Consider the following 27,488-nt stretch of genomic DNA (forward strand, 5'->3'; position numbering starts at 1 on the left):
GTAGGTTCAAGAATATTTTTCTGACTTCTATTATTTGCAAGAACCAAACTCATCCCTGCTTCTTTTTTGTCCTGCTTTGGAAGGGCAAAAGAATAGGGAAGCATGGTCACCACACAGCACATTCTTTCTGACTGGACCAGTGGTTCCAAGAAGATACAAGACCATTAAACAATTATTTATTGAGTGCCTGTTAGGTGCATCAGCAGTGAATGAGCTGTCTGCATACATTTAGCTTCCATTTAACAAGCCAAACAAAGATCAAGCAAATAATTACAATAATATGAATGCTGAGAAAAGGAAAATGCTGCATAATATTAGGAATATTAATGAGAAAACCAACTTAAACATAAAGAAGTGACAATGAAGGTGACACTTTAAGCAACAGCTAAAATATGCCCATTTTCATGAAATGGTCACATTCTTTCTTTTTGGTGCCCTGTTCAGAACCTTGTCTCTAACTATGGACCCAGGGGAAAACAGTTAATATGGGTACTAGACTTTGTCTTGATGCCCCTGCTCTTTCCTCTTGTCTTCCTTTTAGATCCTCCCTCCTGAGCGCAGAGCACACAGCCTCTTTGGATTCCTGGTCCTCGTTCCCTCCTGTTTAGTGTTTCAGTCTAGCCTCTGCCTCTCTGAGCATCTATATCCTGTGCAGGGCCAGAACGAAGGGAAGGCAAGTGACGCCCAGGGTGCAAAATTTAAGGAGCCGTTCATTCTTGGGGTCCTTAAATTTGCACCCTTGGCATCTCCCTCGCTTTAATTTCTTCCCAGCCTAAATTCTGGGTTCCACATCTGTCCTCATCCTCTTTGAGTAAATACTTATATTTCATTAAGAATCTTATCTTGAAGAGTGTGAGTGATTTTAGGATCCTTGTTTGACAAGTGGTGGAAACACTTTATTTAGAAAAGGTATTTGACATTCTCGTCACACTGTGAAAGGGTTTTCTCACTGGTGAATGCGTGGGCAAAACAAGGTCAGATGACTGTGCTCAGAAACAAAACCACAGAAGTGTTTGATAATCCAGGTATATCAGAGGCTGAATAATAGGACCAAGAGAGTGTTTTTGAATTTACTCATATTCAGTATCAGAATGCTGCAAATTTCTTCAGCCCTCCATTGGTTGCTAATGCCAATAAAAATGGTTTGACATAATTTCCAGATCTTTCCAGACTTTCTATTGAATTTAAAGAAGAAATTATTTCTACTTGTAACTATATTATTCTTTGACCTCAGACCTTCAGTCAAGGTAATTTTAAGTTTGATTCTGCCTTTGTAGATCTGGCATGCATCCAGAAAGTAAAATTCATAACTACAGGGTTTTTCTTTATTATTGATGAAATCTGAGGTATTTTGTTTAAGGGTATGAAAAGTAATTTCCATTGATTGGCTCTGCATTTTGGACTTAAAGCTGAGACCTAACAATTAAATCCACAGTTTTTCATAAATCATTCGCTGTTGACTTCTCCTGCTTAAAATGGAAACATCCTTCATGTTCTGTAAGAGACAGCTGGTTGTTCTGATTTAGAGATAAACCTAATGAAATAAAGTTGGATTTAAATATCCAAAACTTAGAAGGTACAGTTATTCATTGCAGTGCTGATTAAAAATATGAATATTCTATCATGTATAGTGTTGGCCCAGGAAAAAGCCTAAGGCAGTGAGAAATGACTAATGTTATTTGGAAATTGCAAATAGCATTCAGCTATTTAGTTTACCTTATTAGGTAATTTGACAATATACTTAAAGAAATATTACCATGCTGATTAAGAACAGATATTTTAGTTCATTATCTTTAAAAAGATCATTCTTTGCCTTTAACTTAGATATTACCCTTGGTATATTATATTTTTGATTTGCATTTATAATGTTTGATGACTGATTAGCACATTAAGCTTAACGATAATTGTATAGCTCCTCCTTTTTAAAATTTTAAAGATCTTTAGAATTAAATATAACTAGCAATTCGTAACAATATTATTCTGTACTCTGGGACCTTGGCAAACATTCCGATACATTGGCTAATTAAACTTTACAAGTGCTTCAGAGGAGTAGAGGATATAGTGAAATCACTTCACTCTTTGAAAAGAAGCCAGTTTCTTAAGCAGAACTCAGTAGACTTTCCATAGCTTCATGGCACTTCACATCAGGACTGGAAGGAAAGCAAAGTGCTAATTTGTTTCACTGAAGCTAATAAGAGGATTTAGATGGAAAGGACTGACCATATTTAACTTCTCTGCCAATCTGCATTCTCCCTACCTGCAGCATTAATGTACTCTAGTGCAGTTACCTGAATGAAATTCACAGAGGCTCTGGAATTAACATTCTTCTTTAAAAAAAAAAGTGTCAACCAATGTTTAAAGACTGGTAGAGCCCAAGTTCCTGGTCTTGCCCTTTATATAGGAGAAAGGATAGAGCCTTCGAAAGATGTGGAGGTCAGAACAGTTCCACCTGGGTGGTTACTGAAGGGGGCCAGATGCAGCCCCTGCCCTCTTCAGGACCTGCTCTTTTACTTTGATGTTCTTTGGGTGAATTCCATGGCCTTCACTCTCACAGAGATTGTATAAAGTCTGTATTACTCTTCTAATCAGTAGAAATGGATATGGGTTTGACGTCTTTGTAACCTGGAAGGTCTGTTGCTGTTTGGGGGAGGAAGTATTACCTAGTGGTTAAAACAGGAGTCCTGGGATCATACCAGCATTTCACATACAAGCTATTTCATCTTGGTAAGTTAAGTCCCATATGTCTCCAGTTTTAAAAAGAGGATAACGAAGGACCGAATTCATTGGGTCAAAGTGAGGTTTAAGTCAAATGTGTCTGTGTGTGTGTGTGTGTGTGTGTGTGTGAAGAATGTTTCACAATAAAGAGCTCTGACAAATCAACAAGAGAATGATAACCTAAATTTTTTAATTAGCCAAAGATTTAAAGTTACTTTATAAAAAGATTACCAAATGGGAAGAAATAAATAAAAAATTTTCTCCATCATTACTCATCAGGAAAATGCTAATTAAAACCACAATGAGATACCACCATACCCCTACAATTGCTAATATAAAAAAAAACTAGCATTACCAAGTGTTGGCAAGGGTGTGGAGCACCTGGAACTCTCATTGCTTTTAGGAGAGTGAATTAATACAATCGCTTTGGGAAAAGGTGGTCAGTTTGTACTGAAGATGAAGATATGCCTTCCCTGTGACCCAGCAGTCTGGCTGCTAGGTATATACATACAAGGATATGCTAGGAAGAGGAACTTATGGCCACGAGTACAAACAAGGATGCTTATAGCAGTTTTATTCATAGTTGGCTAGAACTACAAATAACCCAAATGTTCATCAACAGAATAGAGAAATAAAGCACAAGATACACATGTCATGAAGTTCTAGCCACGTTTAGGAAAAAAAACAAACAGCTGCTCCAGGTTATAATAATGTTGAATCTTACAGACATGAGCAGTGAATGATAGCCAAACACATATTCCAATAAACGTTTTAAAAAAGAAAATACATGACATACTAAGAGTTTAATAAATTGGAGCTACTCTTCATTTCTTCAAAGGCTTTACTCCCATCAGAACACTTCTAAGACCCTTCAGTAACTTAGAATCAGTGGTATCAAGTCCTGCTTTTACTGAAACCCTGACACTTCCTATGACCAGTCTTTTCCCTTCTTCCTTCTGCTCTTTTCACACCCGTGATGTGACAGCTGCTGCCTTGCAGTTCATTTGAGTAGCTGTGTTGTTCCTGCTAAACTCCTTCTTTATGGAGCCAGCCATCATTACCCATAACCAATCACAATAATTTTGGGATTTTGCAAGTTTTTGTCCTCTTGCACTGTGTCAGAAACAAAGCTGCCTTCTGAGAGTTAACTCTTGAAAATTGGTCTGTAACAGCAAGAAAGATAGGTTTTATGGAATGCTGTCCCAAAATTTTTTTATAAGTTTAGTAAATGTGGGTTAATTTGCATCAAAATTTTTTTTGAAAAAGAACATTTGATTTGCAGGACATAGTAACCTTAGGAAAATTCTGTTTTAAAAATAATTACTGAAAACAGAAAAAAATTGGGGGTGATATTTTTAAAAAGTTGTTGTGTGTTTAAGTACCCAAATCCTCATTTAATGCCCATAAAAGTAAGCTGAAACATGATTTCCTATAAGATACAGCTATATTCAGCCTCATAACAAAAGAACTTTTTTATTATACTGTCTACTCTCACACATTTGATAGCAGAAACCCATGCAGTGAACTGTGCTAGCAGTGTTTTAAGAAGAAATAATATTTGGATCACAGGCTTTTTTTTGGGGGGGGGGGATCCTATCCTGACTTGCACAAAGTTTCCCAAAGAAAACATTTAACCATTAGGAATGATTAGAGGTCAGGCATGTAAAACTTAGTATTTACTTAGAACATCTCAGAAAAAAAATATTACCTAAATATTGTCTAGTTTGTTCAGTTTTATTTATTTAGATTAATAACTTCTTGGCTGTCCTCAAAATTATTTTACTTTAATTGTACGATAAATTGTGATAGTTGTAACATCTTTATGTTTAATAATTGTATAACTTAAATTGAATATAGTTTGCCATTGGACTCTCCTAGACATTTTAACTTTATGCATATGATTTAAATTAAATTAAATATAAATCAGATTAAAAAAAAAGATAATTGCTGTTACCCACACTTTAGTACACAAAGAAACAGGGATTCCGAGAGACTGAGTAGAATGCCTGAGGTCCTATGGTAAGTCTGACTCTTGTTACTTATGAAGTTTTACTGCACCGCACTGTTGCCGCACTTTGTTTATCTTAGCGCCCCCTCCCACAGATTTGCCACTGCTCAGTACTCTCCACCTCATAAAATGCTCCATCACGGACTTTATATGTCAGGTATTTGTGGGACATGCAGAACTTAATTAAATACAAAGCCTGAAACTTAGGATGTGGCCCAGTTGGAGGAGTAGGTTTACATGCGGGTCATCACGTCGTACAAGGTGGCTAACCTATGAGAGGGTTAGATTGCCCACGTGGTATGGAGAGAGGACAGCGATCAAAGGATGGGGCCACTAAATACCAGCGTATAAGGAAGGAGGAAGGAGGAAGGAGGAAAAGAAGTGCCTGCTTCCTAGACAGAGGACTCATGAGGAAGATTCTAGAACATGCAGGGTGTCAGCTGCCAAATAATGGTTCTGAGGAGGTGGTGTTTACAGAGGGTCATATGTGGCACAGAGAGCCAGGAAGACAAGGACTGGGTCTGCCTGTTCCATTTGTCATTTAGGGTTCCTGGGACTCTGGGTAAGCGCAGTGTTCTTAGGGTTTTGGTGAACTGGAGCTAGACTGTGGCAAGTCAGATGTCAGGAAGTGGAGACAAAGGTGCGTCCAGTACCATAGCCGCTGACTTCAGTCTGTACCAGCTGCTCTACAGGTGCTCTGTGGCCACACGCGGCTAGTAAGACTTAAGTCAGCTGTGAGTGTGATACACACACAGGATCTCCAAGACTTAGCATGAAAAAGAACTTACGTACAACATGTCATTGGTAAGTTTTTATATTTATACATGCTGAAATCATAATGTTTTGGATATGTTAGATCAGTTAACACATATTGGATGTATTAGATCAATTTATACATGAATAAAATTAATTTTACATGTTTCTTTTTACACTTTTTGGGTTTTTTGTTTTTGGTTTTCTTTTTTTCGTTGTTCTTGGTGGGGGAGGGTATTTAGGTTATTTATTTATTTATTTAATTGCGGTACCGAGGATTGAACACAGGACCTTGTGCATGCTAAGCATGTACTCTGCCACCGAGCTGTACTCTCCCCCCCATCTTTTTACATTTTTAGTGCAGTTCCTAGAACATTTTAAATTATACATGTGGTTACATTTGTGGCTCTCATATGTCTGTTAGACAGCACTGGTATGCACTGTTCTTTTAAGAAGAGTTCTTCAAAAAGGAAAGATAGCAAGCAGATGTCTTCTAGATAGAGAAATGCAAGGTCAAAGGGAAGGACTTTTCAACTTGTCTGTAGCCCCTCAGAAAAGGAAGAAGTTGAGGGAAGATTGAATTTGACTAACAGAACCCAGTTCCCTAATAGGTGAGGCTGGGAAGTCACGTCTGCAGGTGGAGGGATGGGATCTCCTCTGACGTAAGGAGGTGGGAACATACTGAACTTGAGTTCTGTAGGTAGGTGGGGACAGAGACAGGAAGTAGAGGGCATAAGGAGTATAAAAGGTGTTTGGGTTCAATAGATCACACAGATTGAAACCAGGAAAAGTTTGTGTGACCTGCAAAACTTGTGTGTATCTGGGGTCATCAATCTTTCTTGTCATAGGGAGCCTCCTGTTGTGTAAGAATCTGTTGAGATAATTAATGATGACCATTCATACCTCATCTAACAGTGGAGTGCTCTGCCTGACACAATCTGTGTTACTTACAGGAGAGTTTGACACCGTACAAAGCCCCTCCACACCCATCAAAGATCTCGATGAGAGAACATGTCGGAGTTCTGGGTCAAAGTCTCGAGGAAGAGGACGGAAAAATAATCCCTCCCCGCCTCCCGACAGTGACCTGGAGGTATGTGGACCTAGCCTTAAGAGTTGTAATAGGATGTTTTATCCCACTGGGTAATATAGTCTATACCTTACAACTTCGTAAACATTCCAACTCAAAAGGAAAAGACATATCATGAAATGAGTGTACCTACTCTGAAGCTGGCATTTCACAGCTCTGAAATTTGAGATTTATCCAATACAATGGCAAAATCTAAAACAATAACAACCTGAAAACGATAATGCTTCACGAATTCTAGGCTTAAGATAATTGCACATTTTGATCCAAAAGTCACAAACAGAAATTAGAAAAATAAAGCCATTTGTTTGTGGGATGATCATCTGCGAAGCACTCTATTTGAGAGTACCAGGGTAATGAAAGATGTTTATATGGGTCAGTAAATTTTAAAAGATAAAAATGAATCCTTTTGGAAAGGAAAAGTTGTCATCCAAAAATAAGAAAAAATTCCAGTCGTTTGATATGTAAGTTAAAATTTTTATATCTATAGAAGTTTCTGTGTGTCATTTTTTCCAGCTGGGATTTGTTTTTGAGATATACCTATGCTAAGCAGGTTGATTTTTATTATAAAACATCAGAAGAAACTATTCTTAACCATGATGTTACCTCTTACACAACTGCATATTTTAATTACGAGAAAAGTTAAATTTCCAGATTTAGTGAAGTCAAGGAATAGCCACTGCACCTCTTTATAAGAGATCATTTCCTTTGTGTTAACAACAGTAGCAGATTCAGATGCTTTCAGGAACCGGCAGGTGATACAGATGAGTGATCTGGGCTAGAGAGCCTGCCGACTGTGAGGAGTGGGGAGCACTGGCTAAGTCTAAAAAGTCTCCTTCATCACTGCCATGTGGATTGTCAGCCAGCATTGCCACAGACAGCCTGGAAGTTTGTCTGCTGCAGTCAGAACCCTGAAGTTTATGTGATATCTTCTAATCTTGGAATGTTGATCAATAATTTGAAATCTTTCAAAACACTGCAGGCCAAACAGCTCACCTTAGGACTTAACCTGACCCAAGGAGCCACTCTTTACAATTTCTATTTAGGGATTGCTCTTTGATTCTTTTAAATATTTTTTAAAAGTTAATTCTTTGCATGAATTGCAAAACTTCATGAATCCATGAGACATAAAATTTCATAATAGCACACATCTATCATAAACTTCAAGTATGTCTTTTTGGATATTAACTGCAAGTAAATATTTGGATGAATTCATTAGGACATCTGATTTTTAAGCCTATTACTTTGTGTCGCTCTTGCTCCTCAGGTTTTACAGGGGTTAGATCCCACAGATATGGGGGAAAAAAGAATAGAGTAGCAGAGATTTCTGTATACTGATATCAAGATTATATCCAGCAACCAAGCGAAATGTTTTCTTCTTGTAAAGAGATTTCTGTTTCTTTAGAACTTGATAATTCTTCGATATTTCTCTTTTTCTCCAGCGTGTGTTTGTCTGGGACTTGGATGAAACCATCATTGTTTTCCACTCACTGCTCACGGGATCTTATGCCCAGAAATACGGCAAGGTAAGAGATCAAGGCATTTCACCCTAGGACACCTTGTTAGGATTTTATTTTAAATAAAATCAAATGCCATTTAAAAATACATGTAAGTGTTGTATTGCAGTCTGTCAAATCTGCTTTTATTTATTTCCAGTGGCTCATTGTTCTTTAATATGAACTGTCAGATTTTACAAAACTTAGAAATTGGATTCTTTTTTCTTTCTTCAAAATAACTTTGAGTTTTCTACATCAAAACCAACCAAGCTTATTGCTCTGGTGTAATTATTTTAGAAAATGCTTTCATAAATTAAAATGGACTTTAAACATTATAAAATCATTTATTATCCTCTAATAAGGGAACTTTAAGAAATTGATTGAATTAATTTGTTGCACCAGATGTTGCTATAGAATGCCATTTGAAATAAGGAAGTAATCTTTTGCCTGACAGATCCTTTGGATTTATAAACATTTTTTGTAACTTTGAGGAAAACATATGAACAGGGACTGAGGGTAACACCTCTTCACACAAATCCAGAAACAGATGATCTCATTACTTTGCTTTGTCTCTTGCCATTATTTTCCTAGTTGGCTTGCTTCTTGTAACAGTATTGTTCTCTGTGCATGTGAGGCTGTTTCAAAGATTGATCCACCTGCAACAGGCTTTTGAGCTGGAAACACAGCTGTATAGGCTTTTACTGTTTAGAGTCTTTGGCTGTAGGACTCACAATCTAACCAGAGTCAATTCACAACATGTTGGCCAGCCTTCAATTACTGTATTCAAAAAAAAAAAAATTATTCAAAATTGCGTCTAACTTTGGCTCCTTTTCCTGTTCACATTTACAGAAGTGTCTCCCTGTGTCTTTATAGTGTCGTATTATTTCCTAGGGTCTCATGTCAGCTCAACATGCAGTTTTTAATAGCTTTGTTTAAACTTTATCTTCTAGACTTACAGTGATGAATTTTTTGTGCTTAAGTATTTACTCCTAAATTGTACTCGTGTTGAATCTGCATTGCATTTGATTTTTAGTATTGGCAATAAATGTTGCTAAACAGATATAAAAGGTAACAATTTTGTTCAATGACCTTTTAGGGAAAAAAAAATCTTAGCCCATTTCCTGAAAGGAGTAAGGACAATTAGTGAGGCACTGTGTAGGCAGTTGTGTGAGTTCTCGAACTGTCTTCTCTCAGACGATTGGGATAGTTTTCCATCAAAAGGAAAACCTTTAAAAATGTTCAGTGAAATAGATTGAGGCAGCAGTACCTCGCAGTGGTGCAGAGTAGGAAAAGGGGCACGATTGGAAGGCTGTGGGGAAGATAAGCTCACATTTATAGAACCCCTGCCATGTCATTGGACCCACGTTTGGCATTTCACAAGCGATGCCAGTGGCGGTTAAGGACAAGAGCCATCGAGTCAGGTAAACCTACTTTTGAAAGCCCAGTGCTGATGCTTAGAGTTTTCTGACCGTAGGCTAATTACTTACCTCTTCAGTCTCAATTTCTATAAAATGGGAATAATACTATCTATAGTGGATAAGAATCAAAGAGATAATGTGCTTGACAGCTTAGCAGAAAGAACACTTGGTGTGAATTAACACTCAGGAAAACTGTAACTGCTATCAGTCACTTTCACAAATGTTGTCCTGCTTGATTCTCATAATTACTGTTCTGTAACTTACTGCGATCCAAGTTCTGGGGATGAGAAAGCCCGGACTATGCGGATTTAAGAAACTTGACCAAGGTCACAGAATGATAAATGTTGGAAAGCAGGTCATTCTCAAAGCAAGTCCTTGTTCTTAACACTACATTACTGGGAGGGGGCCTGCTGGAGTTGACCATGTAGAATAAATGGTTTACTCAGGGAAATTAAAAAAAAAAAAAAAGTGAAAATGGTTTTAGGCTCTCTTTTTTCTAATCAAAATGAAAATACCTTTATTGATTTCCGTGAAAAGCAACTTAGATGACCTTATTTAATGAATTATCATTTATTTTTTCTGAAAAGAATTTGATCATTAACATTTTTATTAATGTCTATAGGGAAACTGGTGTTGCCTTTTCACTAGTAAGACATTGATATCTTGGCAAATTGAGAAACAGCTCAGATGGTGTTACATCAGCCCATCCTGTGAAGCTGGGGACCACAGGTTGCTCAGGGGCCATTTGAAGGGGACAGAGAGGGCATTGAGGGCTGCATCTTCACCGCAGACCGTAAGTGGAGATGGTGAACCAGAGCTCCCAGAACGACTGTATTCCTCTGACAAATATTTACTTTACACAGGGCAGACGTGCTTCCTACTCTCGTGGAGCTTACGAGCAAACAAAATCATTTCAGGTTGTGGTGACTGCTGGGGGAGACAATAAAACAAGGTTAGGTAGAGAGTGACTCGGGGGTGTGACTGGGGAGGTGACACTGATACTGAGACCTGGGTTACAAGAAGGAGCGAGCCCTGCAGCTTAGGGGAGAGGAGCGAGGAGAGGGGTGTTCCAGGCAGAGGACACGGAAGGGCCCGAGGCGGGAACAGCCTTCCAGTGTTGCAGGAATATAAAGGAGTAGTGTGTCCAGAAGATGGTAAACACGGGAGAGAGTAACACAAGGTGAAAACAGAGGCAGGCAGGGGACTGCACCAGGCAGGGCGTCTATGGGAAGGCATTTGGGATTTAGTCGAGGCACAGTGGGAGCTGTTGTAGGGTTTTAGACTGAACTGGGACAGGATGGTTTAAAATTGGCTGCTCTGAGGAGAACGGGGTTTAGAGGAGTAAGGGTGGATGCGAGGAGACGGTTTAGAGGCTACTGTGCAGTACGTAAGACGTGGTGGTGGCTTAGACTGGAGCAGGGCTTCTCAGCCTTTAGCGTGGGTCACAGTAACGCGCAGGCTTTGTTCACCACAGGTGGCCGGTCCCACCCGCGGAGTTTCAGATTCTGTAGATCTCCAGTGGGGCCCGAGATTTCGCATTGGGAATACATTTCCAATAAAGCTGATGGACCATGCTTGGGGAACCATTAGAATAGAATTATTTCCCCAACTTTTTTTTTTAACATTTTTATGATTTATAATCATTTTACAATGTTGTGTCAAATTCCAGTGTAGAGCACAATTTTTCAATTACACATGAGCATATATATATTCATTGTCACATTTTTTTCTCTGTGAGCTGCCATAAGATCTTGTGTATATTTTCCTGTGCTATACAGTCTAATCTTGTTTATCTATTCTACAATTTTTCCCCAACTTTTTTTTCTTGAGAAAATTAGAAAACCATGGCTAAAGAAATTTGGAGAATACTTGAATTTTATGGCCATTTCCTTCCTGGGGTTAGTGGACGGATTAAATGAGATAATGTAAATTTATAGAAGTACCATTGAGTTCTGAAAACCATCATCTCCATGCCCCATGCTGGAGAAGCTTAATAAAGTATTTCCCCGCAAAGGGGAAATGACAAAGGCAGAAATTTCCAGACATACAGAAGGTCAGTATTTGCACGAAGTAGTACTGCGGTGGCCTGAAGTTCAGTGAGCTGGGAGCTGGAAATATAAGTGTCCGAGGTGTAAAATCATATCCGGACATGACCACACCTACCTACCTATCTACCTGCCTTTCTCTCTTCCCCACCACCTGCCCCTGTAAAAAAATAATAAGAAAGTAAGTAAGTAGGTAAGTACCATTTTCTAGCTCCTCTGTGTGCCTGGCACTTTGCTGAGCATCCTTTGAGTGCATCGTTTCCTTAGCTTTCACCACCACCCTAGGTGATGGGTGCTGTGGCACACAGCTCGCAAGTGATGTGGCTAACCGGAACCCACATCTCGAGCTATACTCTTGGCCTCATGTTTTTTTCCCCACCACCTATGAAAACAAATTCACCGAACATAATAATTTCGGAATGCCATTTTACTCATAAACTGCTTTGTGTAACTAACTTTTCTGTTTTAATTAAAAAAAAAAACTTTAGGAAAGTCCTGCCTCCATTTATAAATAAATAATATTGTGAATTTTTCAAGGATCTTCCTAATATGTTACCACTTTTTGACTCTGTTTGGCTGTAAACACTTTTCCCAAGCAGAACGATTTCTGGATATTTACCAAGATGGCAAATGAGGGACGTCGGTATTTGAGTCTGTTGCCCGTGAAGCTGGTGATGGGCTTTGCAGCTGGGCACCAGTTAGCACGTGCATGTTTCAGCACCACAAAACTCTTAGAGTAGGAGTCTGTAAATTTGGCAGGACGTAAACCAGAAACATCCATCATCTGTTAGAGTTTATGAAGATTATTCCTATTCCCTGATTAATTGTGTATATTATTTTACCTGATAAGCTGCAGTAATTCCTCTTTGTTGGAGGGAGGGTGAAGGGAGCTAAGTAAATTGTGCTTTAGGGATTTGATTTATTTTGGAGCATTAATGTGTCATGTACGATGAGGCCATGATTCTCTAAAGTGATTCCACAGAAAGGATGCGAAGTAAGTAGCCCAAGTCAGGAAAAAGACTGAAGGAAAATGAACAGTTGCCTTGTATTGTGAAAATGAAATTCAAGCTCCTAAAACTACTTGCTCATTTTAGACATCTTATATAAGAGCAGCCCTGGAGAAATAATGTGTTCATCAGGATAAATCCACTGGTTGCTTTTGGTGGGGGAGGTAATTAGATGTATTTCTTTATTTATTGTTATTATTTCTTATTTGACTGAGTTACTGGGGATCGAACCCATGACCTTGTGCATGCTAAGCACGTGCTCTACCACTGAGCTATACTCTCCTCCCTCCCCGATACTTTTATATTAAACAATCTATACACACATATGGAAAGACTTCTGAAATAGCACCAGCTAGATTTTAAATTATAAGGTTGTCGTGAAGATAAGGACTGCCTGACTGTGCATGTCAACTAAGGAAGAGCAGCATGATTTAATGGGAAGTGGTTAGAACTAATAAGTGTTGGAACCATGGACTGGAAACCACTCCAGTGGCAGAGTTAACACTGCAGATTACCGCCCCTCTGGGCATCATGGTGAGAGCGTTCTGAGTTTGGAGGGAGAAGGGACCTGAGCTTAAATTCTAGCTCTACTTTCTACTCGGCGTGTGACCTTGGGGAGTTGATGTAGTCTTTGTGAGCCTCAGTTACCTTTTACATAAAATGAAGAGAATAATAAATTAATAATTTGACTAGAAGGGTTAAATGAGTCAATGCAGTAGAACTCAGCACATTGCCTACCCCAGAGTAAACAGTAAGCATGACGTGTTTAATTTGGTTTCAAAGAAATCTGAATGTCGGGAAGCTGAACTTTGGGGAAACTGGATGTTTTTAAAAGAAATGTCCATATATTTTTATCTGTTGTTTTATCTCATAGTGTGAGATACTCAGCTCAGTATTGTAGAGAAGAAGAGAGTGAGTAGAGAGTGGATGTGGTACATACAAAATGAATGAATGGGAAATTTGCAAGCCTTGAAGATTTTCGTGTGTATCATGGTTGCTTGTAGTGTTTGTGTGCATATATGTGTATGTGAATAGTATGTATGTAAATATAGTACAGTTGACCCTTGAACACTGTGAGGGTTAGGAGTTCTGACCCCCCAATGCAGTTGAAAATCTGAGTGTAACTTTTGACACCTTAAAAACTTGACTGTTGTTGAGTGGAAGCCTTACCAATAACGTAAACCAGTTGATTAACACATAATCTTGTGTGCTGTATATTATATACTGTATTCTTACAATAAAGTAAGCTAGAGAAAAGAAAATGTTATTATGAAAATCGTAAGTAAGAGAAAATACGGCAGTACCATACTGTATTTATCGATACCATAAGTTCATGTTGTCTGTTTATAAGGTGAATTGTCAGTATTATGTGATACAAAGCACTGTAGATCTGATATGTATTACTAAAACTGCACATCAGAAATGAAAAGATAATGTGAAAAAGAAATTCATGTATATTTACAGGCATAATTCATGCATTGATAACAAAACAGCAATCTGATTGCTTCACGGTAGCCTAGCCTAATGAATGAATTGTTATAAATGAATAGTTATAATGAATAAATTGTTATAAAATTTTTATGGCATACAGTGTTACAGTCAGAGTCATAATACAGCATTGGAAACATTGCTACTTTTCTTTAAAAACCACCCTCCTGTGATGATAGGCTGATACACAGTTTCTCCAATTACTAGAGAGAGGGGCATACTGTAATGTAATTCTTTGGAAGCAAAGATATCAAACAGTAAGAAAATGAACACGTTATTAATTTTATATGAAATATTACTCACCCCATGCCTATGTAAGGATAGGTTATCCACTTCAATACAAGTCTTGCAGACGATGTTCTACACGATAAATACTTAGATGATGACAGTGGTGATGAGACAAAAGCATCTCATACAGTTTAGCTGTAGTTACTAGATTTTTCATTCGAAGACACTCACACATATACAACAGACAAGTTTATTTAGCTGTGCGGCGTGATGATTACTATTCATGAAGTGGAAGTAGATCATCAATAAAGGTCTTTATCCTTACTGCCTTCGCATTGAGTAGGCCAAGGAGCAGGAAGAGGAGGGGTGGGTCTTGCTGTCTCAGCGGGTGCAGAGGTGGAGGAAGCGGAGGAGGTGGATGTGGGAGCAGGGGAGGCAGGCACACTCAGTGTGACTTTACAGAAATACATTGTCATTTCTGTCTGACTTTTTTGCTTTTTCATTTCTCTAAAAATGTTTCTCTGTAGTAGCAGTCCTTCCATCGTTTGCTTTAGTTCCAGTACCTGTATCGTAGGAAGGCCCCTGGCATAAAAGAAGTTAAAAGCAGTTTTGAATAATCAGAACCCTTCTGCCAGGTTGTCCGCCGTCAGTTTGTTTCTGGCGCTGCTTCATCTGTATCTTCTTCCTCATTGTCTGGAACTGATTCAAAAGCACTCATCTCCATCAAGTCATGTTCTGTGAATTCCTCTGGTGTGGTGTCTATTAGCTCTTGAATTTCTCCAAGATCTATATCTTGAAACCCTTCAACCCCAGCTTTTTTTTTTTTTTTTTTTTTGGCCATATCCGTAATCTCTGTCATGATTTTCTTGATTGGCTCAGTCATAATCCTGTGAAGTCATGCACAACATCTGGACACACTTTTCTCCAGCAGGAATTTATTGTTTCTGGCTTGACGGCTTTCACGGCTTGTTCTGTAACAGCGATAGCATCTTCAGTGGTGCAGTCCTTCCAAGCTTTCACGATGTTCTCTCTATTGGGGGCGCTTCCATAGAGTTGACAGTCCTTTCCATAGAGGACCATAAAAGTCCTTATGACCCCCTGATCTAGAGGTTGAATTAGGGATTTTGTGTTTGGGGGGAGGTAGACTACTTCAGTGCCTTCAGTGTTGAACTCAAGTGGTTCTGCATGGCCAGGGGTATTGTCCAATATCAAAAGAACTTTAAAAGGCCGTCTCTTATTACCAAGGTACTTCCTAACTTCAGAGACAAAGCACCGATAGGACCATTCCAGAAGAAGTGTTCTCCTTGTCCAGGTTTTCTTGTTGTACAATCAGAAGTCTAGTAACCGGTGTTTATCTTTTCCCTTCAAGGCTCCGTGTTAGCAGCTTTATAGATAAGGGCAGTGCTGATCATAAACCCCACTGCATTTGCTCCAAACAGTAGCGTTAGCCTGTCCCTTCCTGCCTTAAATCCTGGTACTCATTTCTCTTTCTTCCTAATAAATGTCCTTTGTGGCACTTTTTTTTCTGGAGTAGGGCACATTCTTCTACATTAAAAACCTGTCCGTGCAGGTACCCTTTCTTCTCAATGATTTTTTTTTAATGGCATCTGGGACCTCATCTGCTGCCTCTTGGTGGGTGAAGCTGCTTCTCCTACTATCTTGGCACTTTTAAGCCAAACCTCTCCTAAATTATCAAACCATCCCTTGCTGGCATTAATATCTCTACTTTTAGCTTCTTCACCTTCCTTTTGTTTTCATTTTTAGAATCTATAGGTATGCCTTTCTTGTAGCAATCCTGCACCTACATTAAAGCTGAATTTTCAATATGAGATAAAAAGGTATTTCTCAAAAAGTGCAAGTTTTTTGAACCTGCTGGTATAGCTGCAATGTACCTTCTAAATTTTGTTTTTTTTTTTTTTGGAGGGAAGAGGTAATTAGGTTTTATTTATTTATTTATGGAGGTACTGGGGATTGAACCCAGGACCTTGTGCATGCTAAGCATGCGCTCTACCACTGAGCTATACCCTCCCCACTTAGGTATAGCTGCAATGATAGCTTCCTGAATTTCCTTTTCTTTTCTACAGTGTTCTTTATGCTGGATTTATTTATCTTGAGATGGTGAGCAGCCACAGCATTAGACCTCAATCTGTGGTACAATTCAGCTTTTTCTTGTAACATCATGACTTTTCTCTGCTTCATGGGAGCACTTCTAGCATCACTGGGGCACTTTGTATGGGCCCCCGGTGTTATTTCAGGTATATGGTAGTGCACTAAACACAATGCAAAATGCACAAGAACTGCAAGAGATCACTTTTTACTGCACTATGCAATTTACTGGAGAGACCAACTGCTCACACAGAGATGATTCGCATTGCTGGTCGCTCAGCGTCTTAAGCGGATACTTGCAAAACTCGAGCTCGCTGCAGTAGTAACAGGAAGTGGCTACAAAATGATTACAGTAGTACAGTATGTACTACAGTTAATTTTTCTGCAGTTATAATTTAATACTGCATCTTTATGTTTGTTTACATTTCTCTTGACTGAATGGTGCCATGAGCGATCCGTAAGTGTGTGCATAAGTTTTGATCAATTTTAACGTGTTATAATAGATGGGTGTATTTTTATGATGCTACGTGATAAACATAGACTAGAATAATGCATTCATGGCATTATTTATAGGTTATGTGGGGGAAGTCTGTGAGTTTTTTCAAGTTGTTGCAAACCTCCAAAAAATGTTCCAGTATATTTATTTTTTAAAATTCCACATATGAATGGACCCACATGGTTCAAACCTATGTTGCTCAAGGGTTGACTGTATGTACGTCTGTATGTGAAAGTAAAGCTAAATATCTAAGACAGTGATATTTCTCGAACTCTCACGGGGAGTTTGAGAGATAGTGAAACTTGAGACTAACATATGAGAAAGATAAGTGGTAATTATGTATATATATTTTTATTGAAATACGCTCAGCTTACAATAAATGTGTCAATTTCTGGTGCACAGCATAATGCTTCAGTTGTATATGAACATATATATATATTCATTTTCATATTCTGTTTCACCATAAGTTACTACAAAATATTGAATGTAGTTCGGTAAGTGGTAATTAGTTTCTTAAAAATACAAATTTCTAGAGGAGCTTGTTAAAACCTCCCCTGAAGTTTAAGTCTCAGTTTATGATCTCGGTTTATGCACATTCAACCTCACATCTTGGGAAGCTGGAGGGGGACAGGTTAGATTATTAACTTGTCTCAAGTTTCTATATAACTCATCAACTCCCCTTTTTCTAAATTCATGTCTCACTTAACTTTTCTACAGCTGCCACACACCCTTCTGTTGGGTGTGTTCACTTGCCATCTCTGTCATATCACTTCTCTCTCAGTCCTGTGCTTTCTGGATCATCCTCCCATGGACATTCTCATCATTCTCTTGACTTTTACTTTTTTATCTGGTTGCTATGCCTTATTTTTGTATATTGCATACTATAAATACAGTATCATACTGTTTTGTGTGTGTTTTTAATTCTCCAAATCTTTTTTTCAAAACACACAACTTTTTATTGAAATATAGTTGATATACAATGTTGTGTTAGTTTCGTTAGTTTCAGGCATACAGCAGAGTGATTCAATTATATGTATTCTTTTTCAGATTCTTTTCCATTATAGGTTATTACAAAATACTGAATATATCCCTGTGCCAAACAGTAGGACCTTGTTGTGTATGTATTTTATATACAGTAGTGTATATCTGTTAATCCCAAACTCCTAATTTATATATATACACTATATTATTTTTTAAGTTTAAAGGTATTTATGACATATCATGGACTGGAAGTAAGTTCCATCAATCCAGAGTCTCTACAATAGCAATAGTATAGTGTAGCAAATATGATTGTAGCATATTACTCCTGCTGTAATTCCCCTTGAAGTATATTTAATCCATTATTACTTTAATAAATTTGAGTGAGCTTTATTCATTGGAACCTCTTCTGATTAAAACAGTAGAAGCTGGTAGTGGTAGGTAAGCTGTGTGATATTCCCTTCAGGGCTTCTGATTACTTAATGTCAACTACCAATTAATTGCAAATATGATGCTTAGATCAAACACTTCAATTTCAAACGAGTCCTTTTAATCTAGAGCAAAAATTACTGTTTTTTCACCTTTACCAGCTTTTCACCTTTACCTTTAGAAGGTATTGGCTATGTGACTAAGGAAAGATGCACCAGGGATCGTTTGGTCCCTGAAGTTAAGACCACAGATGATCTTTATGGAAGTGAAGGTGGGTCAGTGCACTCTTACTCATAACTTTAAGCTATATCTAGGGAAGCTTAATTCCCAACAAATTATACTGAGTCAGTGTTCTCCTCAGTAATCAGACTGATTCAAGTCTTTGAGTGTTTTGGAAGGATCCCAGAGGCTTAACTCCTGGGAAACCAGATGACCATGCCAGCTCTAGTCTTCCCTGACTGTCCCAGACCTTCAGGAGGGCTCTTAGACCAGTGCTTTTTAAATATTCATGTGCATATGAATCTCCCGACAATCTTGTTAAACTATAAATTCTGCTTCAGTACATCTCTGCGGTAGGCTGTGCGATTCTGCTTTTTTATCAAGCTCCCAGCTGATACCAATGCTGCTGGTTTGTGAGCCACACTTTCAACAGCAAGGTCTTTTTTTTTTTTAAATTAAAGTATAGTCAGTTTATAATGTGTTAATTTCAGGTGTACAGCATAATGATTCAGTTATTTTGTATGTGTGTGTGTGTGTGTGTATGTGACATATATATATGTATATATATATATATATATATATTCCTCTTTGTATTATTTTTTCATTATAGGCTACTTTAAGATATTGAATATAGTTCCCTGTGCTGTGCAGTAGGACCTTGCTGTTTCTCTAGTTTACATATAGTAGTTAGAATCTGAGTGGCAAGGTCTGATTCAGCTGATTCTGTCTTGTGTACATTAGAATCACTGGAGAGCTTTGAAATTACTGATGCATGAGTCCCACCTTAGAGAATCTGATATAATTGGTATGCGGGATGGCCTGGGCAGCAGGATTTTTTAAAACTCCCTAGTAGGTGTTTCTCATGTGTTGTCATGTTTGCGAGCCTCTTCCTTAGACGTCATCTCCCAGCCCTGGACATCACTGTCACCTCACTTTTGCATAAAGCCTCGTCATCCTTACCCTCTTTTTCTCCTTCAGACTCATCTTGAAAAAAAACAAGCCTGCCCAACACTGTAACTGTACCCCAACAGCTGAATGTGGCCACAAATCTCAAGTGGGTCCCAGCACTCCTGGGTTAACCCCTCCAGCTTCTCTCCCCGATCCCTTCAAAGCCTCCTCTCAATTCTGCACAAATTCCGTCCCTTTAAGAAGAAAAAGCAAACTGAAAACATTACTTTATTTTTGCATCATAACCATATTCTCTGCCTGCCCTTTGCGCCCACACTCATGCCCTGGCTCCAGGCCCTCTCATTTACCCGAGGAATCGCCTCAGAAGACCTCTTTCACTCCTGAGTGCCCAGTGTCCCACCTTTCTGGGTAATTCTCATTGCACTGTTTTACAAGCTGTAGTAATCCCGTCACCGGAAAAGCCCCTCGAGCCCATTTTCCAGTCACTGCCCTCTTTCCCTGCCCTTCCCCAGCTTGCCGGTCCAACAACTCTCTTCAAGTCTGAGAAATAACCTTCTTGCCAAATCCATGGTTTATCTTCCTGGGGTCTCTCTCCTGCATCTGACCCAGCAGAGCACTCCCTCTTTCTTAAAATCCTTGCTGCACTCCACATCCCCACCCCGGATCACTCGGCCTCCCCCTGTCCTGCATTTCTAGTCTCATTTTCACCTCTGCCTATTTCCCAACCACACCACTACCATGCAAGGCTAGTTCCCTCCCTTTTTCAGGTCTCTTACCCTCCACTCTCACCTCCTGAGGTTCCCTGTACTTTTTAAAAATGAGCTATCGCCATCCATCCCCATAGACTTCTGTATCTGCTGACTGATCTTTTTCAGCACCTGAAATGTTTTTTTGTCCATTCATTTATCAGGTGGCTCATCTAGTAATCATGTAAATCCCATAAGGGCAGGGACTTTGCTTACTTGATTCTCTACTCTCTGCCCAGAATTTGAATATGTCTGACACATAGTAGACAATAAATATGTGCTAAATAAATGAATGTTCCTGAAACCATTCTCCAATTCTGCCTGAGAACATTTCAGCTTACTGCCTATTAAAGACAACTCAGTTATAAAATTTCTCTTCTAATTCATGACTGAATTCCCAGTCACCTTTTTTGATTGAAGTATAGTTGATTTGCAATGTTGTGTTAGTGTCAGGTGTACAGCAAAGTGATTCAGATAGATAGATAGATAGATAGATAGATAGATAGATAGATAGATAGATAGATAGACTTTTTCATGTGTGTGTGTATACACACACACACACACACACACACACAGACTTTATCAGATTCTTTTCCATTATAGGTTATTATAAGATAATGAATATAATCCCCTGTGCTATATAGTAAATTCCTGTTGCTCATCTATTTTATATATCGTAGTGTGTATATGTTAATCCCAGGCTCCTAAAAAATCCCTCCTGCATCCCCTTTGGTAGCCATAAGTTTGTTTTCTATGTCTGTGAGTCCGTTTCTGTTTTGTAAATAAGTTCATTCCTATCATTTTTTAGATTTCATATATAAGAGATATCATGTGATATTTGTCTTTCTCTGTCTGACTTAGTTCACTTAGTATGATAATCTCTAGGTCCATCCATGTTGCTGCAAATGGCATTATTGCATTCTTTTTTATGGCTGAATAATATTCCATTGTGTGTGTGTGTGTGTGTGTGTGTGTGTGTGTGTGTATCTCGACATCTTTTTTTATCCATTCATGTGTTGATGGACATTTAGATTGCTTCCATGTCTTGGCTGTTGTAAATAGTGCTGCTATGAACAGTGGAGTGCATATATCTTTTTGAATTAGAGTTTTCTCCTGAGATATGCCCAGGAGTTAGACTGCTGGATTATATGGTAACTCAATTTTTAATTTTTTAGGGAGCTGCCATACTGTTCTCCTTAGTGGTTGCACCAGTTTACATTTCTACCAACAGTGTAGGAGGGTTCCTTTTCCTCCACATCTTCTCCAGCATTTATCATTTGTAGACTTTTTAATGGCCATTCTGACCTGTGTGAGTTGATACCTCATTATAGTTTTGATTTGTATTTCTCTAATAATTAGTAATCTTGAACATCTTTTTATGTGCCTGTTGGCCATCTGTTTGTGAAATGTCTATTTAGATCTGCCCATGTTTTGATTGGGTTGTCTGTTTTTTTAATGTTGAGCTTTATGAGCTGTTTGTGTATTTTGGAAAATAAGCCCTTGTTGGTTGCATCATTTGCAAGTGCTTTCTCCCATTCCGTAGGTTGTCTTTTCGAATTCCATGGGATTTCTTGTCACTGGTTAAAAGGGTTTATGTATCCTAACAAAACCTCGAGCTCTTTCCAGCTTGGTTGGTGGAGCTAGTTTGTGTTCCTTTTCCTGATGAACTTGTGCATCTCCTGCCTCTGTGTGTACACATCTCCAAATATGCTTCAGGTCCCAAAGGAGTAACTGTTCCAAGAGCCTGTGTTCTTCAAAAAAAAAAAAAAGATCCCCCATTTCTTTAAAAATACATAATCACTGCCTCTCCTGAGATATTTTTACAGTGTGTCCCTAGAGGAGGAATTCCAGCGGATGGCCCAGTGCAGGGCAGAGGCCCATAGACAGACAGTCTGGCTCCAATTTATGCTCTGTGCTAACACGGCTAATAGGCGTTAGTATTTTGATAGAAGTGCGGTCCTTGATCCTGACTTGGTTAACGCTGGTCACATCCGGCTTAGAATCACATATTTAAGGGCCAAGAGTTACTCATTCTCTTCATCATCTCTCTCTCCCTCCTTCTCCCCCGACCTCTTTCTCGCTCTCTCTCACAAATGTCTTGGGAATGGTTTCGGTATTTTCATAGAGCAGTACACAGAGTAAATTGGCAGACGTTCAGGTTGCCCCATATTAAACCCTGCTGTAGACACTTTGAACCTACTGGAACTGTTCTGAATGTACAATATGTGTCAGAGATTCCACAAAATCCTGCTAGTGCCTTATTATCCCACTTTTTCCCTCTATCCAACTTTTCATTGTCAATTCCTTTCAGACCCTAAACTAAACACTCACTACAGTTAAACTGAAAAAATGGCAGAAACTCTTGACTCATAAGGTGCCCATAATTGTGCAGGCATCTAATGAAAACGAGCAAACATCTCTGTATAAAGCCTCTGTATAAAAACTTCAGTCCAGAAGTATATTTAACTCTCAAATGCCTGATAAAACCATGAGATTGCAGGCTCCAGCATCTCCCGCCTGCTGGTCTGGCAAGGCAGAGGGTGTCCATCATGACAACCACCTTGCTAAGGCCACCCCACCAAATTCCTGCTCATCTTTCCTGGATTCTTACATCTGTGGGTGGTTTAGCTAGAAAAATGGGGTCCTGGAATCTGCTCACTTAGAAATAGCTGTCCCAGTGACTTAGGAAGCTGGTCCAAAAAAAAAAAAGTAAAATCAGACATTTGAACGAAAGCCCCCACTCAGCATTCGCTTAGAAACAAGATCACCACCTCTTACAGGCATGGTTTTCCTTGGCTTGTGGCATGGCTGTCCCTGCCTCTTCTGTGCCAAGACTTTGGCATGGCTGACGAAACACCTCCCTTTCAACAGACCTCACTCTCTGGAAACCTTAGTAAAATACAGCTAGTTCACACCACGGCAGACCTCAGAGCAAAACTTCCCCGGGTAACAAATGATATTTTGCCAAAATGCTTACTAAGTCCTGGCTGTAGGAGCGTGTATGACGTGGAACCACCATAGCTCAAAAAACAAATGTACAGCCCCTTCCAGTGCCGTGGGGTTGCATTCCATTGGAGTGCTCAAATATAGTTTTCATCATTCCATGCATTGTGCTTAGTTGGTGGAGAATTCTTGTTCTTTTTTTTAAAAATTATATTTGTTTGCATGCCTATCAGATGCACAAAATGCATTCTTCATGGATTTTCCTATCACTGCTTGAGTAGCATAGAATGTTACGTACTACAGAAGCGTGGGATCGATGAAAGTAGCAATCAAAGAGGAACAGTGTGTTTTCTCCCATCCCCATAAATCTGATCTGTAAATGCAAAGAATGTGAGGCATGGACAAGAGAAACTCAGTAATTTTACCTAAAACTTAAAAAAGAAAAACAGGCAAATCGTAAGACTTTTAACCAAGCTCATCTTGAAAAGGCAAACCTTTTATATAAGGCATTTCTGAACCCCCGTCTGAAATACATATCTTTAGGGCAGTAATCATCAGAAACATAACGGAGGCCTGTGCAGCTCAGTTTTATTGTCTTGCATCAGTGAACATTCCTCAAAAGCATAGAGCGTCACTAATGGAATTATATGTTTTCATGCTATAATTACATTTGATTTTTCCTGATATTTCTGTAGACTTTTTGTTCATGGTCCCATGACTAGACAGAGTATTTACAAGTTTTCTGTGTCCTTAGCTTATTCAATCCCCACCACCCCCTGTAACAAAAGAGAGAAAGAAGAAATAGAGAATTTTTTGCAGAGAAAAGGCAAATGTGCATTTTTAAAAAATTTCACCTTCATAGATTTTTCTTTCAATAACAACAACAAAAACACAAACAACAACAGAAAGAAATAAGAAAAAAGAATTGAAGGAAACAGAGCAAGAGATCCCTCTGAGTTCCAAAACTCCTTGAGACATAAAATTGGCGCTTGATATTTTTGTTCTTGTTCACGAATAGATACTTGTTGAATAAAATGGAATTTATTTGGTCTTTGGGTGTGTTGTTCCAAATGATCTTGTCGCTGGAAGACAGATGAACCTGAAGGTGGAGTCACACTGACCAGGAGACCCGATCCCAAGATGCCATCAAGCATGTGAATAATAAGCCTCTATTTCTGAGAAGAGAGAATGTCTAACTATAAAATCCATAGAAATCCCCAAGAAAAAGATGTAAACAGAATATTACATTGACACCCTAGATATTATGATTTTCCTCTTTTTATCTTGTGTCCCACGTCAGATCTTATCTCTGCTCAACATCTTAACCTCTTTCTCAGCACTGAGCTCCTGTTACGTAGATTTTCATCACTCTGGAAGATGAGGCTTGACACTCTCTTCAAATACATTTACACTCTAGAGTTTTCCCCTGCAAAGCATTATGAAAGTACAGGGGGGAATAATTGGTTGTTGCAATATAGGTGTGGAATGAAGAAGGGCTTCTACTTGCTGAGTGGAGTAAGTTCAAGGGGGTATACAAATACTGCTCGGCCTGACCTGGGTTGCATTTTCTTATCATAAATTGAAGGAAAGTTAGTATGACATTTCCCCAAGTTTAAATACATTTCTTGAAATGCCATGTATTAGAGCATTGAAAACACAAGTTTGGTTTTCTCTCCTCAAATCCCTAATCTGGCTCCTGGCCCAGACACTCAACCTGAGTCACCCTCAGAGGTCTTCCTAAACAACTTCTCAGCCAAAACCAATAGTAGCCTTCTAGGCTTGTCAGCTTTATTTGAAGCCATTTTCTTCTCCCTGCTAACACCCATTCTGGTCTCAGATTCTGAGTTGTCCCTTCCTCATTTTCTGTTTTTTCATCTCCAGAGTCACATCTCGAGCGGTTCTTCAGCGATCATTCCATCTTGATCATGTTAAACACAACGTTTGTGCATGAATTATTTTCCTAGCTCTATCCCTAAACTCTCCTTACTTTTCAAAATCTTATACCCCTTTATGCCAGGCTTTCAACTGGAACTAATTATGATAAAGTACCGACTCTGGTCTTGATTCTCAGCTCCTTGCTGCTGTGTAATCTCTTGATTTTTGTAAACAAAACTTAAATCACTTTGACTCCTTACTAATCTCCTTACTTTCACCAAACTTCTAGATGTATGTATTTTATTTTTATATATTTATATATTACATTCACTGAATTAATGTCATCCTCCACCTGTCCCCCTTCATCCCTAGTCAAATGCAGGTTATATCATACTATACACATATTCAAATAAATATTGCCTGTTTATCAAAATGCAATTAATAATGAAGTTGTGGTTCCACTGTGCCCTGCCAGCTCTTCCTGTCCCACTTCCAGACAACACTGTCTGTTCAGGTCCTACAAACTTCCAGTAGACCTGCTTCCCTCTCTCTTCTGAGTTTATTTGTTGTCATTCTTAAAAAGACGTCCTTTCCTCTTTTTAACAGGTCTGCTCTATTCTTCAGTATCCTATCCAAGTATCTCTCTCCAAAGGACTTTGCATGGAGCATATGTAAACTGGGTTCTATGAACTAGCTTGCTTTCTTCTTCCTCCTCTCATGAACATATAGCTTTATGTGAAAATGTATCTAAGTCATCTTTCTGTGCCTGTTAATGCCTATAAATTCACAGATGTATCAACATGTTTAGTATGTTTTATAACTCTTTGGAAAGGCACCTTTTTCTGATCATTGGGAAATCTTTGACTCCGGGGTTGAAAATGTATACAGCCCCCCACAACCATATGCCCTTAAAATATTTTTCAAGTAACTGTGGTTACTGCAGATTTACTTCATTATACGTGCCTTTCCTTTTCAGGACCCCCCCATGGCTGTAACCCTTGGACTCCGAATGGAGGAGATGATTTTTAATCTTGCTGATACACATTTATTTTTCAATGATTTAGAGGTAAGAATTTAAAAAGGTAAGAATATTTGGAGCCAACTACTAAAACTCCTATATGATGTCTATATGTGCTGATAACCTGAAAAAAAAACTGAAAGATAGAAATTTAGCTCAAGAGAACAGTAAAGTTCCTCCCAAGGGGAAACACTGTATATGCAAACGGAAGCTAAGTTGTGTTGATGAATTGTACGTATGTACTGGCATATATTTAAAACAAAAAAAAGTCTCCAGAAAGGGGAAGGTCTGCTTTGCCGTCCCATACATTACACCCTTATCCACTCCTCCTGGTCCTTTTAGTGTCTCACCCACTACCCATTCCTCCGTTGGAATCATGACTAGCTCTTCCAGGTTACTAACCAGGATGCTGTTTATGTTAATGACCACACAGTAATCACAGATACTACTCCTGGTGGGAGAATGCGTCATTAAGGCTTGTAGGTAATCTGAAACCTAATTCAAGACATTGTTATTTCTTGTTTCCTCCCCTTCTGGATAAAACAGTGCAAGAACTGTTTACTTAGCACTTCTGATGGATTTGATTGCGTTTATTTTCTCTTTTTTTTCTTAATTTACCTTTCCATTTCAACCTCAAATGAAGAGAAAGTAAAAGCAGTAACAACAAACTGAAAGGACCCAAGTAAAAATAGCCTCAAGAAGGCTGAGTAAGCCCTGTAATAAGGTGTATGATCTAAGTTATTAGGCATTCAGACAATAAAATTTGAAATAGCTGAGTTGCTGGAGCGCTGAGAAGTTCTTCTCTGTCAAGCACAATGATGCTGAAATAGGTTTCTTTTTTTAATGACCCATTCAGATTTATTTTTTTTTAATCTCATGGGTTCATCATGAAATAAAAGTGTTTATAAACATTATGGATGAAGGTGGAGATTATTATTACTGAATCCCTACCTTGTGCTTGGCATTTTATATTGGGCTTTCCATTAATCAATTTATCAGCAACAACATTTTTGAATAAATATGTTTATCACATTATTTTTGTAGAGAAGAAATTGTAGGTCCGCCAGCTTAAAAATCACATCTAAGGTTACCTACTGAGTGGTTGAGTTAGGATTTGAAACTCTGGATTCTGTCTGGCTCCAGAATGCATACTCTGCCCTGTTCTAGGCTGAAATTAACAGACATGTGTGAGCAAGATAAGCCAAGTTAGTCAGTGTCTTAAATAAGTTGACAAGGTCTTAAATCCAGTTTTAGTTACATTTGAGACATGAGTAAAAGATGTGTTATTCAGTATATCCCATAAAAGTATGTGTTGGAAATCTGTGTAAAAGCATTTTCTTTCTTGTTCTTTCTGCAGTGAGTCATTGTTTTTACTAGATAATAAAATTTAAATTCCATTTAAAGACGGTTCTTTTATTTTTCTTTAACAGAAACTATGAAAGGTCAGTAGTCTTAGGCAATTATTCCAGTTTTAGATAATAAGAAATAATAATCACCTCTCTAAAACCTGATTTAAATTAGTCCTGC

The 27,488-nt window shown here is 38.5% G+C and overlaps 1 protein-coding gene across 1 annotated transcript in view; it reads left to right on the plus strand.

Moving 5' to 3' along the window:
- The window catches only part of EYA4 (EYA transcriptional coactivator and phosphatase 4), a 240,676-nt gene that overhangs the window by 196,070 nt on the left and 17,118 nt on the right, over window positions 1-27,488 (plus strand). Inside the window, exons 11-13 of the mRNA XM_072965897.1 lie at window positions 6,430-6,566; window positions 8,003-8,086; window positions 25,920-26,009. Of these exons, the coding sequence (XP_072821998.1) occupies window positions 6,430-6,566; window positions 8,003-8,086; window positions 25,920-26,009 (311 nt within the window). The remainder of the gene's footprint in view (window positions 1-6,429; window positions 6,567-8,002; window positions 8,087-25,919; window positions 26,010-27,488) is intronic.

Source organism: Vicugna pacos, chromosome 8 (genome assembly GCF_048564905.1).
Source record: "Vicugna pacos chromosome 8, VicPac4, whole genome shotgun sequence".
In the NCBI taxonomy this organism is placed as follows: Eukaryota; Metazoa; Chordata; class Mammalia; order Artiodactyla; family Camelidae; genus Vicugna; species Vicugna pacos.